Source organism: Zootermopsis nevadensis, unplaced genomic scaffold (genome assembly GCF_977971745.1).
Source record: "Zootermopsis nevadensis isolate Lab colony 2312 unplaced genomic scaffold, Znev_1.0 Znev_ptg000020l, whole genome shotgun sequence".
Classification (NCBI taxonomy): domain Eukaryota; kingdom Metazoa; phylum Arthropoda; class Insecta; order Blattodea; family Termopsidae; genus Zootermopsis; species Zootermopsis nevadensis.
The window spans coordinates 3074240-3090324 of record NW_028259152.1 but is presented as its reverse complement, the minus strand read 5'-3'; the positions used below and the strand labels follow the sequence as shown (position 1 = coordinate 3090324).

Genomic DNA, 16085 nt, shown 5'->3' with positions numbered 1-16085 from the left:
GCATCGAAAATATGCTAACGTAATCAGACTGAATAAAAATTCACACACTGGAATTTCGCCTGAGGATATTAAATGTGATCCTACAATGGAGGCCAGGAATTAATTGACCATAATGCTGACTTAAATCTTCAAATTATGATCAACAAGCGATTCGAAGGCAATAACTTTGCAGGTGTGTAGATTTCAGTGTAATTATATCTAAAGTAGCTACAGCTCACCGTGACAGATCACCAAAACGTACGGTAGACAAGAAAAACAATAAATGAAAGAGTTTACTTAAGCGGGAAAATTGCTTAATCCCTATTTAACACTACTACTACGCATACAAACACATTATACAAGACAACGTCCACAAATTGTTGTAAAATTTTTACGTTGATGGCGAAGTGAGTGGCATACAATGAGTGACGTAAACGTCCTTGCATATGTCAGAAGTGTTGAAATGTATCGAGCGAAATGTAAGCAGATATGAATTTTTGGTATGATGCGAAAGGAATATCCGCCTACAATATAATCTGGGATGTAAATAGTTACGTTGGGTTATGTTAGGTTGAGTTAGGTTGGTGACCTGACAACATTTCGACTTGTCGACCGGCGATCTGTCGATCGGCGACCTTCGAAGGTTGGGTTGGAGAAGGTTAGGTTAGATAGGGTTGGGTTATGAGAGTTTTCCGGAAGTTAAACCATAAAATGTGCTAAAAGACCTCAGCTTCTGTTTTCCCGTGAGACAGGCCTGGCAAGTTTGCACATTCCTAACCACGATCCTCATCCGGGTCCCCAATTTCCACCGGGCAGCGCGCATGGTTATTTTCTGAAGACACCAGATAATACAAGAACGCTAATATTAAGATTCATTTTAAATGATGCCTCATTGTAGGAGCAACAATTGTTAAGTGGCAAGCACACGCTACATTAATGTTATCCCTGTGCCTAACCAATACACTTTCGATCAATACGTAGGTTGTAACAGAGCGCAAGAGAAGACTGATGATTGAGAGCGTCTAATAATAGCACTAAGGAATATATTTGTACCTCACAGACAGCTAGTAAAGGGATGAAAGACAAAGCTGCATATTCTGAGAAGCTTCATAATTTACACGCTTCACAAAATATTATAAGGGTAACCAATTTAAAGATGGATGGGAAGAGTAGGTGACATGAAAACACAATTTTAATCTGCAAGCCTGGAGGGAACAGGCCAATTTAGATACCTTGGCGCAGATGGGAGGATTATACACAAACAACTCTTAAAGATAAAGAATGTGGTGATGTGAAATAGTTGTTGTGGTTCATGATAGAGAGTTGTTATAAGCACGATAGTGAAACTTCTGGTTCCATAAAAGGCGACAAATTTCTCCACTAGCTGAGCGAGTATTCGTTTCTCAAGAAAGACCAGTGGAGTTAAGATGCAAAATGTGGTAGGAAATTAAGTAACAAACTTAAGTGGTAATCCTCAATTTTGTGTGTTGAGTAGCTAAAAAACAACTTAAAATAATGCTTGCAGGAAACACAATACGTCATGCAAAGAGAGACAAGCGGTAGGTCTTTGACCCCTTACTCAGATAACTTTATGGAAAATATAAGAATTATATATAAAAATTAATATATTCAATATTAACCGAAGTTGACTGTTATATTGAACGCTTTTTTATATTTTATCGAGAGAACAAATTCACAGTGACTGACGGTCATTAGGATCGTGAACTCGAATTCCAGTGTAAGCATGAATGTAAGTCCGGATTGTTCCGTGTTTTGCTGCCCTGTGCAAATAGACGTCCTTCAAGTCATCTGGCACCCCGTTCAAGGAATCTCTTTATACACCTAACAGGGAGTTTTGAGCTATAAATACGTCTATATGGAAGGGTCATTCGGCAAAAACAGAGTTAGTTACGAAGATGTGTAAGATCCAGCGCTGAGTCACCTTTAAACATTCATTCCTCAGGAATGGTAAGAGTAAGGATAATGTAACCTGTATGTAAAATGATCAGTAGATAAGGACCCTTAAGAATCTGTAATGTATTTTGTTGTAATTATAATTGTTTATACATTTATTGTAATTTTAATGAACCAATGCGTACAATTTTCAATGCATCTGGCGCGTTAAGCGCCCGCCTCTCCACAACCGTAAGAGATGGATCGGACATATTGCGTACGAAATACGTATTACCTCTTGAGCTTTCCATATCTGTTTTCAGATTTTACATATCACAAATGGTTTAGGTTCTACAAACATTTATTTATACAAATAAAGTCGCATCGCACTTCACGCTACTGCTGTGTTTGCGTATTTATGTCAGATTCTGTGGAACCGTGGTTGCACTGTCAATTTTTTTTACGTAAATACGTCTATATTTTAGGGTCAGTGTCATTCGGCAAAAAGTGGAATGAAAAAGTGAAAGGAAAAAGTGTAAGTGCATTGTTATGTTACCTTAGAAACGTCAATTGTTTACTCGGCATTATTGTTACCTAAGACACGTTATTTGGCATTGTGTTATATTACTTTCGTTATTCTGGAAAGAGCTCAGCTGTGAATCGTTTGTAGAAGAATTGCGTCGTGGAGTAGATGATTTTGTGCTGGTAAAAACTTATCTTATATAACAATTATTAAGTAATCTGTTGTTGCGTTAGTTTGTTACGTCGTACATAGTATGACATTACCTTACCTTACATTACATTACATTACTTTACTTTACTTACCTTACCTTACCTTACCTTACCTTACCTTACCTTACCTTACCTTACCTTACCTTACCTTACCTTACCTTACCTTACCTTACCTTACCTTACCTTACCTTACCTTACATTACATTACATTACATTACATCTTTTGAAAAAGCTAAATAAATTTGGACTATCTTCTCCTTATGTCAAGTGGTTCCAAAGTTATTTATCATCCAGATCTGCCTTTGTTCGCATTTTAGGACAGTCTTCTTCTTTCTACGCGGTGTTATCTGGAGTTCCACAAGGCTCTACCTTGGGACCTCTCTTATTTAATATTTTTATTAACGACCTTTGCGACAAAATTAAGTATTCAAAATTTCTCTTATTTGCTGATGATTTGAAACTATATTGTGATATTAAATCTGTGGATGACTGCAGAGCTCTCCAAGCAGATATCCATTCCGTACATGAGTGGTGTGAAAATAACAATATGGAACTTAACATTGATAAAACCAAAATTATATCGTTCACACGTAACACCAACAGTATCCATTTTAATTACATTGTTAGTGATATTTTAATTTCCCGTACTGACTGTATAAATGATCTCGGTGTTCTGTTAGACAGTAAACTGTATTTTCACTGTCATGTAAATTGTGTTCATTCCCAGGCACTAAGGACCTTAGGGCTTATTCGTTTCATTACATATAATTTTTCCTCTCTAGACAGTCTTGTTGTTTTATATAATGCTTTAATTAGGTCAAAGCTTGAGTATGCCTCGGTCGTTTGGAATAATCTTACACAGACAGATTCCAATAAATTAGAAAATATTCAAAGAAAATTTGCCAGTTTGTGCAATTACCGATTTTTTCAGTTTAATATCCCCCGCAAATATGAACTGATCCTATCTACTTTAAATTTTAGAACACTTTATTCCAGTCGACGACATCTCGATGCGTTATTTCTTATTAATGTATTTAAGTGCAAAATAAATTGCCATTCCATTATGGACGCTGTTGGTCTACGTGTGCCGGCGAGGCAAATAAGAGAATTTTCTACTTTTAGTGTGAGCAGTGCACTAAGACATAGTCCTTCAGCCAGGTGCGTCATCGCTGCAAATGACGTATGTAAATCTTTAGACGTATTTAGCGTAAACATTGTCTCCCTTGAGCGAACGTTATCAACAAGGGAAATGATCTAGCTTCGTTATCTGTCTTTTTATATTCGTTAAAGTTTTACAATTATATTAGTGTTCCCTAGGTGGATTATTTGTTTTTATTTATATTTCTTCATATTTTGCTCTGTGTTAATATTGTTTCTATTTTGGGTTTGCCTGTACTTGGCAGTTACATTTAATACTGTACATGTATAAGTTTAGTTAATCCGTTTGTTTACTATTATCCTTTATTATTTCATTATTATTGTATGTATTATCTGTGTTTGCCTGTTATTGGCTTCTTGCTGTTGGCAGACACGTAAATAAATTAATTTAAATGAATTGAATTGAATTACATTACCTTACCTTACCTTACATTACATTCAGCTACCACAGACCCATTTTAAGCGTAACTAATTCAAGTTGAATAAGCAAAGTCTTAATCAAACTTATCGCAATTGTAAAGCATGTATAAAGGAAATATTTAGAATAAAGCCAATATATAAACTTCCTTTCCGTATAGACGTATTTACGTCAAATTCTCCGGAACCGTGGTTCCACTGACAATTTTGTTTTTTTGAAAAAAAGATAAATCGAACAGACAATATGTTTCTAAGTGTTATTGACGATGACGTTGATTCACTGATTTCAATTTTTTGGACTTTTCCAGTCGTCATTATGCAATCTCCCGAAATGTAGGTTTCTTTGGGGAAACATGACGATTGAAAAAGTCCAAAAAATTGAAATTAGACAATATGTTGTATGATTCGATGTTTTTGCAGTGATGTGAATCTAGATGCTAGTCTTCTTGATTTTTGGACTGTGTAATACTTTTTTCCACGTTTCGGAACAGCGCGTGGGTTTATTTGAGATAATTAGTAAGTAATCCAATTTAACAGCTCAATTACTGCTAAGATATTTGATAGATATTTCAGAAAACTCCAGTAAAATGGGGCAGTGCAGTTGATACTTATGTAATTCCGAGAAACGTATTATTTAGTTGGCAAAGCAATGCTGGAAAAAATACTAACTGAAACTGAAATACCCAGAAATGTAATTACGTCAAATAAAATGTAGTTCTGCGAAAACACTTCATAGTAAGACTCTTATCGGTGTGTTTGTCCGATAAGTTTTCTATTTAGAATTTCCTACAACAAGGAGAAGCTTTTCAATTGGATTGTGAATACGCTTAAGCACATTACTTGAGGCTACACAGACTGTTTCACCACCATCGCTTCAACTTATATGAATATCTCTTCATTATTAAAATATCAATAAATCAACCTTAAATAAGAAAAGTAATTCTAAGAAAACATGCGTGCTATATACCCCAAACATTTAATTCCCTTTGATTTACTGTCTTAATAATATTTGGTCAAAGGAATAAATTATGATGAGATTATAATATTAAAATAATTTTGAGGGGCCAGGGTAAGACGATGTCAACTAAATTCAACTGATATAACATGGGGTGCAGGGACTGGCCTTACTGAACACGGCAACGAACCTTCAAGTTAAGTAAGAAGCGGTCACAAACTTTAAAATATACACCCAGTAAGTACGTTTAATTAACAGAGTCTGACAATAAGCCTACACCATCATTGCCCTGACTAGGAATACAGAAACAAGTATTTTAAGGGTGATATTATATTTCATATAGCCTATAGCCTTCGAGAGAATTATTATCAAGACTGAAATATGAGCATGTTCTTAACACGCTAGGTTTTGCATTTTAAAATAACTGAACCATATCACCGTAGCATTTATCTACTTAACTTCTATTGTAAGTTGATTGACACTTTTTTGCAGGTTATCTATCATTCTTACCAAAATCTTCCTTCAAAAGACTAGCGCTGACATTGATACGTGTTTGTTTCACATTATCTGACTTGAAAAAATAACGCGATAACAATATTTATTTTTCTGGCTTCCAAACTGATAACGTGTGTTGGCTACAAATACTGATAACTCATTTCCCGTCTTGGTTGCTAGAAAAATTGCAGATCTTTGCAAGCTGTCAGGTCTTCTACAAACACCACTGCTTTCACACGGTAAGTCTTACATCTCATTTATTTATACTTCTATTTAGTAACGTATTATTCGAACTGTTAAACGGATTTCAACAATATTTCGTGCTCGAATTCTATACTGAAGTTCATACGCAAATTATTTTAGTTGCCTCGATGCAACATAACCCATTTTTACATCAAATCCAAATCTAACCTTTTTTTAAACACGGGTATTCCTGTAAAACAATAGAACATTTATGGAGCAACAATATCTATGATTCATGCTGATATTTTTGAGTCTGGCGTATATTTAATAATCAATATAAGGAAAATTGTTTATGTTGTGTGATGTACGTATGTTCATCAGCTTTGTTAACATCAGAATTTATAATCTGCGCAGTGTAATATCTATAGCGTTAAAATATTTTTTAATAATTAATTTTACTCCAACAATCGTAACCTATGTTCTGTCACGTGTGACACATTTGAAAAATGTGTATTCAGTATTATAACACATCTGTCCACACTTGATGTTCATAATATAATATACGTTGTTGATGTTTCAAAATTGCCATCGATTGCTTTAAAGGAGTTGAAAATTATAAGGACTGACCTGCTTATAGTATTTGTTTCAGTACTTAAATAAGTCTTCTATGATTATTGTAGAGAAATGCATTAAAACGGTCCCTTAAAAACAGAGCTGTGGGATGTGAGATATGGTTACCAAGGGGGCCATTCAACACAATCTCAGTTTGGAGCACAGTCAACGTGACATTTCAGAGAGAAAACAGAATTATTTCTGTAGACTACTTTTAGGGTGTACCTTAATATCTTGAGAACCCCAATAAATGTCTTATTCAAAATTGATTATTAATACGTATTTTGATACAAAATTTATACAGTCAGTGCCAATAATTCATATTTAGTAACTGGTTAAATTACAGATTTTCTTACCGAAGCTGATCTGTCGGAAGTCGTATTTATATAGCCCCATCTGATCCCGGCAGAGAACTACTCAGCCCTTATCAGCGCTACGCTGACAGTAAATAAAAACATATTGGGGGGGGGGGCCCTGCTTTTTGAATTTTCCTGTAAATAGCACCCTGTGTCATAGCAGGGAAGTTTTCATTTGACAAGAATTATGACATATGCTCATATTTAGGTAACATGCATGTCTGTATTTTGGTTCAAAATGCTTAGTAGTTACATTTTTATCACTAAAACATTTGAAATTACTTCATAGTTACTTGCTTCATCTCTCTTATCAGTCCTCATTGCCAGATCAATTGAGTTCGAAATCGTAAGTTATCAGGAGTCAAGCAGGAGCCAATGGGGGGAAGTAAATTTTTAACTGTTACAGTTAATTAGGCTATCAACAAAACAAATTTGGAGTATAATCAAAATGTACGTGTGTACAGTTATATACCAGTCCTAGAAGTAAAATACTTTATAGTATTTTTACTAAAAAAACGAAAAGACAATATAATATAGAACTCGTGAAAATTATCTTATTGGTGTATAAATAAATAAATAAATAAATATATATATCTTTAAAACGATCGCAAATGTCAATATTGGCATTTGAGTGGTTTGACCACTACACGCTTCAAATTCAGATCACCTGATACTGTCTGGTGGTTAAATGTCCCCTTGTCACCAAAAATAATAATAATAATAAAGATGAGGCTAAAATGAAAATATCTTAATAATACTAAACCTTGTAAATTTCAGGCAGTCATACTAGTAAATAGATGAAAACGTTGCCAACATCACTGAAATGTTGGAAGATAAATGCACAATTTTCAAGACAATATTTCTACAATGGCTAAAAATCGGGGAAGCTATCCATTTATGTCCATAAATTCCATTAACATAACCCGAGTCTGAACGAATGTTGCTAAACGTTTTCTTTGCGGAGGACACTATATACTCTCTCAGTTGAAAGTTCATATCATAGTGCAGGAAACATTTTATGCAGTATTGTATTAAAGGAACATAGGTACTATAAGCTTACACATTTTTCGCATAAAAACCGTGTATATAAACAAGACTAAGGGAATCACAAAAATATTACCAAGAATTAAATAACAACAAACATCAGACAACAGCAATGAGGTACAAGAAAACAAAACAATCTTTAAGACAAACTTACCGGTCCAGAGGAGGCGCTTAAAATGTTCCTCTTGTGCTCATAAACATACGTCGTAGCGGAAGACGACGCTCTGGTTCACACGTTATAACTCTCCTGGAGAAATCCTGGATATTTCTTCCCGAATACTTCCTTCGAGTTCATGTCATGTGTGAGGATTTCTTTTGCACACCTTGTCTTTCAAACTACTCCACAAACAGAAATCACACCACTTCAACACCGGGGAACGAACTGGCCATATGCTTGATCAAATCTCGAGAATTCAGTAAAATATTTTACTTATGTAGACTACGCATTAAAATAACAGCTTTATAAGGACGAGGAAAAGTCTCCCTTACTCATTGATCCAAGTTAGTTACGTTAACTGAAAATCGATTCTGTGGAACATCCAAAATTTGTCCATATTTCATGGAAGTAGGGGCCCCACAACACGACACACTTTTTTTGTTCAAACTCCTAACTTTATATTACGACTTGTTAACTATTAATTGACTTAAAAGTTTAAGCAAAATAGTAAATTTTGAACAGTTTTTTATGTGGCCATTCAACGTAATATCATAATCAGAGCTCCCCATATTAAGTGCAAGACTAACAAACAAAATTTCTGGGATACGAACTCTACGGAATTACACTAAACCCCATGTTACTTCAAGTTATCAAACCTTATTACATGCATTTTAATAATGTATTTAATATTATTATTTCGGTATTGCAAGGGCTTTAACCAATCAAATTTTACACACGTTTCTTCTCCTTCACATGGTAATCTACTTCACTGAAATATCCTAACAACATTCAGAAAAGAATAGAATTCATATAATTATCATATTACGTAATGACCTCCACTTCCCCACTTAACTAGTATCTTTTGGTCTGAATATTTATCAAGGTATCTTGTATTAAAGTGCTTGCTGTTTGTGGTGTTCCTTCCCGAGTGATCAACTACGTTTTATACCAGAAAGGAATATAATTACTTTTTATAAAATCATGTTTGATCAAATCATTTTAACGAGTCGAATCCAGCGTACAGGTTATGTTAGCACATTGCAAGGACAGAGTAACAGGAAACACACTATGTAACATTAACCAAGCCGAAATCAACAACAGCTGCAGTTCTAACGTTAGTCACTACGTCTGCACCATATAAACACCGATTTCTTTGTAAATTGACACTCAGCATAAAATTAACCACAGAACAAAAACATAATATGCAAGCTATACGACCCAAAAAATACCGAAAATCAGGTATATTATTCAGCAAAAACTTCGCACTGGTACAAAGCAGCCATGATGTATATATCGATAAAGCTAGCGATCGAACTGCGGTTTCACTGCCATCTGTCAACCTTTCAATCAACAACTCAAATGTGAGCGTTTAGCATGTATTAGATATCAACATATTTTTACAATGTGACACACGTACAATTCCCAAACTAAGGTAGAAGCATTGATTTAAAGTGAATGGCAACGGGGAATATTGTAAATGTGTCAGCGTTATTTAAATTTTAAAAATTAACACAGGAGCTTCCATAATTAAATTTTATTACAAATTTGTAACAAGAGTTTTAACGGGAAAGATGTCTTCTTTAAACCCTTTTTAATTCGAATCATGAGAGAAATTTTAATTTCTGACGCTGAAGACCGCAGTAACGTTTGTCAAGATATTTATAATTTCATAAAAAAGACCATCTGCAGTCAGATGTGCAGCAGGAGGGGCAGATTAGACATTCCCTGTATGCTTTTACTTTATTCGCCACAAAAGAAATCATAAATAACTTATTTAAAACAATGATACACTACACAAGAATTTTAATACAATTAAAAGTTGTTCATGAGTTCAAAATTTTGAACACTGAGACGGACTCGCATGTCAACGTTATGAATTAATCTCACACGATTTGTATGATCTGATACTCAAGAGATTTGCACATAAATAAAACTTGGGCGTTTGCCCCATCTTTTTGTAGACCTGAAGATATAAATTAATATCAGAGCAGGGCACTTCAAATGGAGCTGTGAAAATAACCACCATGTATCTGTGAATAGTAAGATGTTAACTTATTCTTTTTCAGGTACATCAATATATTTTAAAATGGCTGTACCGATGCTTAATCAGTGTTGCTGTGGCTGCACGTTGAAGACGGGCTCAATCATAATAGGAACTCTGAATGCAGTGAGTAATTGATTTGCGACTATTTTTAACCCTAAATTATGGGTGTCTTGAAAAGTGGCTGCTGACGAAAATAATTGGACGAAAGACGGAGGAAGTAACAGGAGAACAAAAATATTGATTAATGAGGTTTTTCGTAATTTTTCTCCTCATTATTATTATTATCATCATCATCACCATTAAATGAAAGAGGATGAAATGGGTAGACCATTTCATGAGGAAGATAAGAAACGCTTATAAATATTTAATTTTAAAATCTGAAGGGAAGAGATAACTTGAGAGATCTAACCGGATATCGGAGGATAATTTAAGAATTAATATTATAGATACAGTGTGGTGGTGTCGCCGGATTAATTTAGCTCGAGAGAAGGTCCAGTGACGGTTTCTGACAAGCACTTCTTTTCTTTTTCAACAGGTATTTTCGGGCATTTACTTTATTACAGGTATTATTACTGCAGGTGTAGCTGCGAACGCAGCGAATTCACCGAATTCGGCACAAGAAAATTCGGATACTTGGAGCAGTAAGTCATAAATTACAATAATTTGAATTATAGATGAGAGTATCCAAGCAGACTAATATAGCAGAACGCTGAAGGTATGCATGATGAACGCACATTTCAATTTCTCACACGTAGCTGCTGCAATGCGCCTTACATTTGGTCGTGTTCAGTAACAGAGTTAATGAGTTAAAGGGGTGTGTGAGTGTGTGTTATTTAAGCTAAAACTCAAATATTTAATGAACTCCCATAACTCACACTCTTCCCCTCACTATCCCTTACGCTCTGTTCAGTGTCCACCAATTCATGTTCTGTGAGGCGTTGTTTTAAATGCCTGATGCAATGTGATACGTTTTATAATATGAAAGTAGTTAACATTTTTTAATAACATACTTATTTGTAAGATTTGAGGTTTTCACAGCGATGAGTATGAAGATTTCTGTCTTCTGGGTTGTTACGCTGTGTCGTCTGGTCGATGTTTGCCAACGTTTCAGAGGTCATACTGCCTCCATCATCAGGACGATGAATATATTGGCATGTATTCATCGCCCTGATGACGGAGGCAGTATGATCTCTGAAACGTTGGTGGAAATCTACCAGACTACACAGCGTAACAACCCAGAAGACAGAAATCTTCATAGCGTAGATAACTTAGAAAGAATCGCCCTGATGACGGAGGCAGTATGACCCCTGAAACGTTGGTAAACATCGACCAGACTACACAGCGCAACAACCCAGAAGACAAAAATCTTCAACATACTTATTTGTCATTTTCCGATAAAATTTGTATCTAACAAAGTAAAATAAAAACTATTTGATTTAATATTGGAGATGTTGTTCAACACTCATTTATCATACTCTTTTATCGATCAATAATAATAATTAAAGAAAGAAATACACTCTGTGCGAAAAATGCAGAGGTATATGTGAAAGTATGTGGTACATATATATACCATTTGCTTCAAACGGTTAAAGCAAAGGACGTTAGTGTTGCTTCTCTTTTTTACATATCAAAACTTACTTCTATACAATCAGAAATATAACTATAATAAATTTGACATTATTACCTTCGCAAGAAGATAACATGGGAATAATATTGCTTCAAACGGTTAATGGGACCATAGACATGCACGCTTTCTGGCGCATTTACTCGGCAGTACAGTATGCCTTAAAATAAAGAAGTTACAACAATTACCAACATTAGGGCCTATCGATTTTATTTGCTTGCAGGTATCGAGGCGGTTTACATAGCATACGCGGTGTTTGCTGCTGTGTTGTGCCTGGTTGCCGTCTGTCTCATTGTCGGAGCAGTGAATGTAAGCGACATCTTGTGAGATTTCAGGTTCTCACGGCATCGAGTATGAAGATGATGGAGATAGCAAGCAACTCTGAAACGTCGGTAAATTTCTACCAGACTACATAGCGCAGTAACCTAGAAGACAGTCATCTTTATACTCGCCGCCGTGAGAACCTGAAATACTACTTGTTACTTAGTGTTCGTAATTTTGATATAGCGACTACATTATGTTCGCCTGTTCAAAAGATGATGTGGTCAAACGCAATGTTATTTGACCCTGTCCGTATATTCGCTATTCAGCTTTGCGGAATTTATTTCGTGACACCTTGTGTTCCGATCACAGTTTAAACAAAATCATCTCTTGCAATATTAACATTACGTGAATTCTAAATTCAGTTTTGTTTTACAGGGCAATCCAGTGCTTCTGTTACCATGGTTAGGATATGCTTCTGTATCCATAATAATAAACTTCATTCTGAGCATCGTAAATGCTGCATATTATATCAGTCTTTCCTACGCGGCAAATGGTGTCTTGTTTCTCTTAGGAGGCTTCATAGGAGTATGTAAGTATAAAAGCTAAATTATTTTTTGTTTGCCACGGTGGTCTGGCGGTTAGAACGCTGGCCTTTTAATCCTGGGGTCTCGGGTTCGATTCCCGGCGGTGCCCGAATTTATAACTTGTGTTGGGCAAGGCCGTGGTCTAGGCAACACGGAGTTTTCTTCCGGGGGCTTCCCCGGTTTCTCCGTGGCATCCCAACAATTACTTCATTCACACACTGAAGAAGGCAATGGCAAACCACTTCTGGATCATCTGCCAAGAACGTATATGAACAGGTCCCAGTCCGAGAAAATGATGGAAGGATCCTGTTCATATGGACCTGTCGTCAGAGAGAACACTAAAAACAAACATAAAAATAAATCCTGGATTGAGTTCATTCCATAACTCACAGTCGTTATTTTTATTAGTCAGATATGAAAGGAAAGAATTTTCATAAATCAAGTTAAGAAATTAACTATGGAAAATCTGTAAGTATGTATCATAGTGTGCTGGATGATACGAGTCTTTTTCATATACAGCGCGTGAACTGATAGAGTTTAAAGCAAATATCACTTACCGGCTCTCAGTAGGAATCGCAAACAGACGCAAGTTTTTTTTTTTTGCTGACTGAAATCGGGAAAACCTTTTAGTGCTTGCCGGCGAGTCACGTAGCTCTAGCCGATAAGCCGAAAAGTGGCAGTTGCGTCCAACTTTACCAGTGAACGCACTATATACATGAGATTCTAAATCTTTCTGATTGATCGTAAAACACGTGACACAGATTTGCTGACGAATGTGTGATATTATGACAACTACGTTCACTGTATACTCCCAATCTTCATGAACGATAAATTAAATCCTTAGGATTGGTTGCTTACCTGCATCGAAGCACCCCTCTTCGGCCGTGTATATTGCGTTTCTGAAAAAAATAAAAAACGAAATAGAAAACCTGTGGTTGATGAAGACCTGGGACCTTAGGCAATATCATTGACAGGAACACCCAAAATCGCAAAATATATATTCCAAGACAGGAAGTGCTAGGACTCAAAATGTCTTACGACAATGTGACAATCACAAGCACAAACGGAGTAGTTCAGTTATACCATTTTTATGCTTTCTACAGGTCTTGAAATCTACTTTATTCTTGTGGTATACAGTTTCTACAGACAGCTGAAAGGTACGGGGCCATCTCTACCATAATGGATCACGGTGAGTTAAAAAATATTCCTTCCATTAAAGACAGAATTAATGAAATACGACTGAAATAACGAAGGGCTTCATAATTTGTACTCTTCACCAAATAGCAGGCTCTATTAGGGTTATCAGTTCAGTGAAGTCGTACACTGAACCAGAAAAAAGCAATCCACACCCTTCAAACCTATTTAATTAAGATATATTTCCAACCAAAATTGTTTAAGCATTTCTTATCTTTCCCATGAGTGCTGTATGTCAATCCATCTTATTCTCCTTGATTTCATCTTAATAAGGTTTAGTGAAAAGTAGCTTCTCATTAAACATGAAGTACATGAATCCTATAAAATGTTTTTTACAGTTAAAACAGAGCAGACTGAGAAGTAAATATGTTACTTATGATAAGTCCTATTGCCTCCATGTTTGTTTAATAAAATATAACCTTTTTTTAGCATTTATCTTTTGAACACAATCTAACAAATTCTCGTGTTTTCAGGCTTCGACACATATTTAATTTTCGTTGTGTGTAACAAGAGTCTTCTGGTGAAAGCAGCATATAAATCAGCTCCGTGTTTCAGCCCTTTAACTCCGCCTTGGCTCAAGATATTCCTGTCAATATTGATCTGTATATTGAATAATCCACTGGAGATGAAACACAGTAAAAGAAATCCATCTCCAGCCATCTTGTTACTTCCTTCTGCTTCTGCCCAATTATTCCCCTCAAAACACTGTTCCCAAACACCCTCGATGCATTTCTTCATTTAGCGACATAAAACTTTATACTTGACTTATAATAAATACAACATTTTACACAATTACTAACGATCACTAAAGGCGAACAAATGACTGTACACTACCTTGATACGGATCATAATCACAAAAATGTTGCCGTATGTAGCGTAAGACTACATTTTGGCACAGAATGCCAAAAACTAGGCACAGTAAACTGGGGCTTTCGCTAATAACCGATCAAATCGTATTCTTGATTATGATTTTGATGTGTTCAACGACACTATTTCAACTACAGACGTTATGCAGCATCGAACTGCATTAGAACAGGGGTTCTCAACATTTTTCGCTGGCGTACCACTAATTCTAATTTAACACATTAAATGTACCACTAACCAAATGCGTTTAGAGAAAACTGGTATTTATGTTAATATTAACTTTTGATTTTCTTTCTTAGTTCTCGTACCACTCAACATTGGCTCGCGTACCATAGGTTGATAAACGCTGCATTAGAAGAAGATTATGTCTTGTGAGTAGATAAGGATTTCCAAGAACCGTGTGAAGGACTTAGTTACGTCCGAAATGCAAGAATGCTATAAAAGCAATGTCAACCACCTCCGTAATTAAATTATCGTCAAAGCAAACTTTTACACGACGACCAGCTGTCGTTTGTTTAAAGATAAAACCTTTATTGACTCGCAGATAGGCGTAGCAGGTATCACAGGGCAAGGCAAGGAATTTATCATGTGCAACATTAGCTACATTATGTGAAAAAAATAGGTCACCAAAAATATCTTCCATGATCTAAAGTTTTCACGGTTATATAAAATAACATATGGCTATCAGTAGTGTAAGAAGTGAATAAGTTATTAAGCATTGATAAAAGTCCTAACTTGCAAACCATAGAAGCCTACTAGAATTTTCTCTTAGTTCTAAATTAACAACAGTCCGTTTGCACGGGGAAATAAATGTGTCATTATATTGGATAAAATATATCTTAACGCAGCCGTGACCAAACTCCATGCATCCATGTCGGTCTACAGCTTATCTGTTATTAAAATGGACTCAAACTGGCATTTCTTTTTGGTTGCGATCCACAGTGCCGCTTACTGTAACCCTGTTCACATGCTTTATAGCGATTTTCCAGAGGATTCGATATTTAAACCGAGTTTAATGAGTCACAAATACATATCTAATGCACATCTCACTTCCTTCATTTTTAGAGTAGGCCTGTAGTTTTACTTGGTGGTTTGGGTACACCTTTAGGAATGTTTTATAATGGAAGCTGCACAACCTGTTTATGTAACTATATCGGCAGTTGTAAATTTAATTACGTAACGCTGTTACTGTCAACTATACCACAGTGTTGCACCCTACGGCCTTACTGACTCAGAAATCTGACTTTTTCTGAAATGTCTAATTCGATAATTAGAAATTTCTTGAAAATATAACTTCCTGAAGAAAATTAATACTATCTCCGAAACGTTTCAGATTTATACCAACACTGCACAGGTACTTGCTGCCTCCATCATCAGGGTGACGACTCTTTGAATTTATATGTACGAGTTTAGAAGCCTTCTAATACCTCCATCCTTGTATCTCTTACTTTAATAATGTAAAAATAAATCAGTTTCGAATGACTTTTATCTGTCTCCTCTTTCATTTTACCGTGATTTTGTCCTGCATTT

The 16085-nt window shown here is 35.6% G+C and overlaps 1 protein-coding gene across 4 annotated transcripts; it reads left to right on the top strand.

The window, feature by feature from the left end:
• The first annotated feature begins 5749 nt into the window (after nucleotides 1-5749).
• Nucleotides 5750-16037, top strand: LOC110829656 (uncharacterized). 4 transcript variants are annotated; one of them, XR_002543031.2, is made up of 8 exons: nucleotides 5750-5868; nucleotides 10048-10148; nucleotides 10561-10666; nucleotides 11873-11958; nucleotides 12349-12502; nucleotides 13601-13686; nucleotides 14855-14926; nucleotides 15889-16037. XR_002543031.2 is itself a non-coding variant. In XM_022063626.2 (7 exons), the coding sequence occupies exons 2-6, from the start codon at nucleotides 10068-10070 to the stop codon at nucleotides 13675-13677; spliced, it is 504 nt and encodes a 167-aa protein (XP_021919318.1). In that variant the 5' UTR covers nucleotides 5750-5868; nucleotides 10048-10067; the 3' UTR covers nucleotides 13678-13686; nucleotides 14855-16037. The 4 variants fall into 4 exon arrangements, 2 of the variants coding, with proteins under 2 accessions (XP_021919318.1, XP_021919319.1); XR_015535954.1 differs by having other exon boundaries at nucleotides 14165-14926; XM_022063626.2 differs by having other exon boundaries at nucleotides 14855-16037.
• The last annotated feature ends 48 nt before the right edge of the window (nucleotides 16038-16085 follow it).

Coding starts and splice junctions, on each gene's coding strand:
- LOC110829656 (XM_022063626.2), top strand. CDS start 10,068: ATGGCTGTACCGATGCTTAATCAGTGTTGCTGTGGCTGCACGTTGAAG. Junction 10,149..10,560: donor TAATAGGAACTCTGAATGCA/GTGAGTAATTGA, acceptor CTTTTTCAACAG/GTATTTTCGGGCATTTACTT. Junction 10,667..11,872: donor AAATTCGGATACTTGGAGCA/GTAAGTCATAAA, acceptor ATTTGCTTGCAG/GTATCGAGGCGGTTTACATA.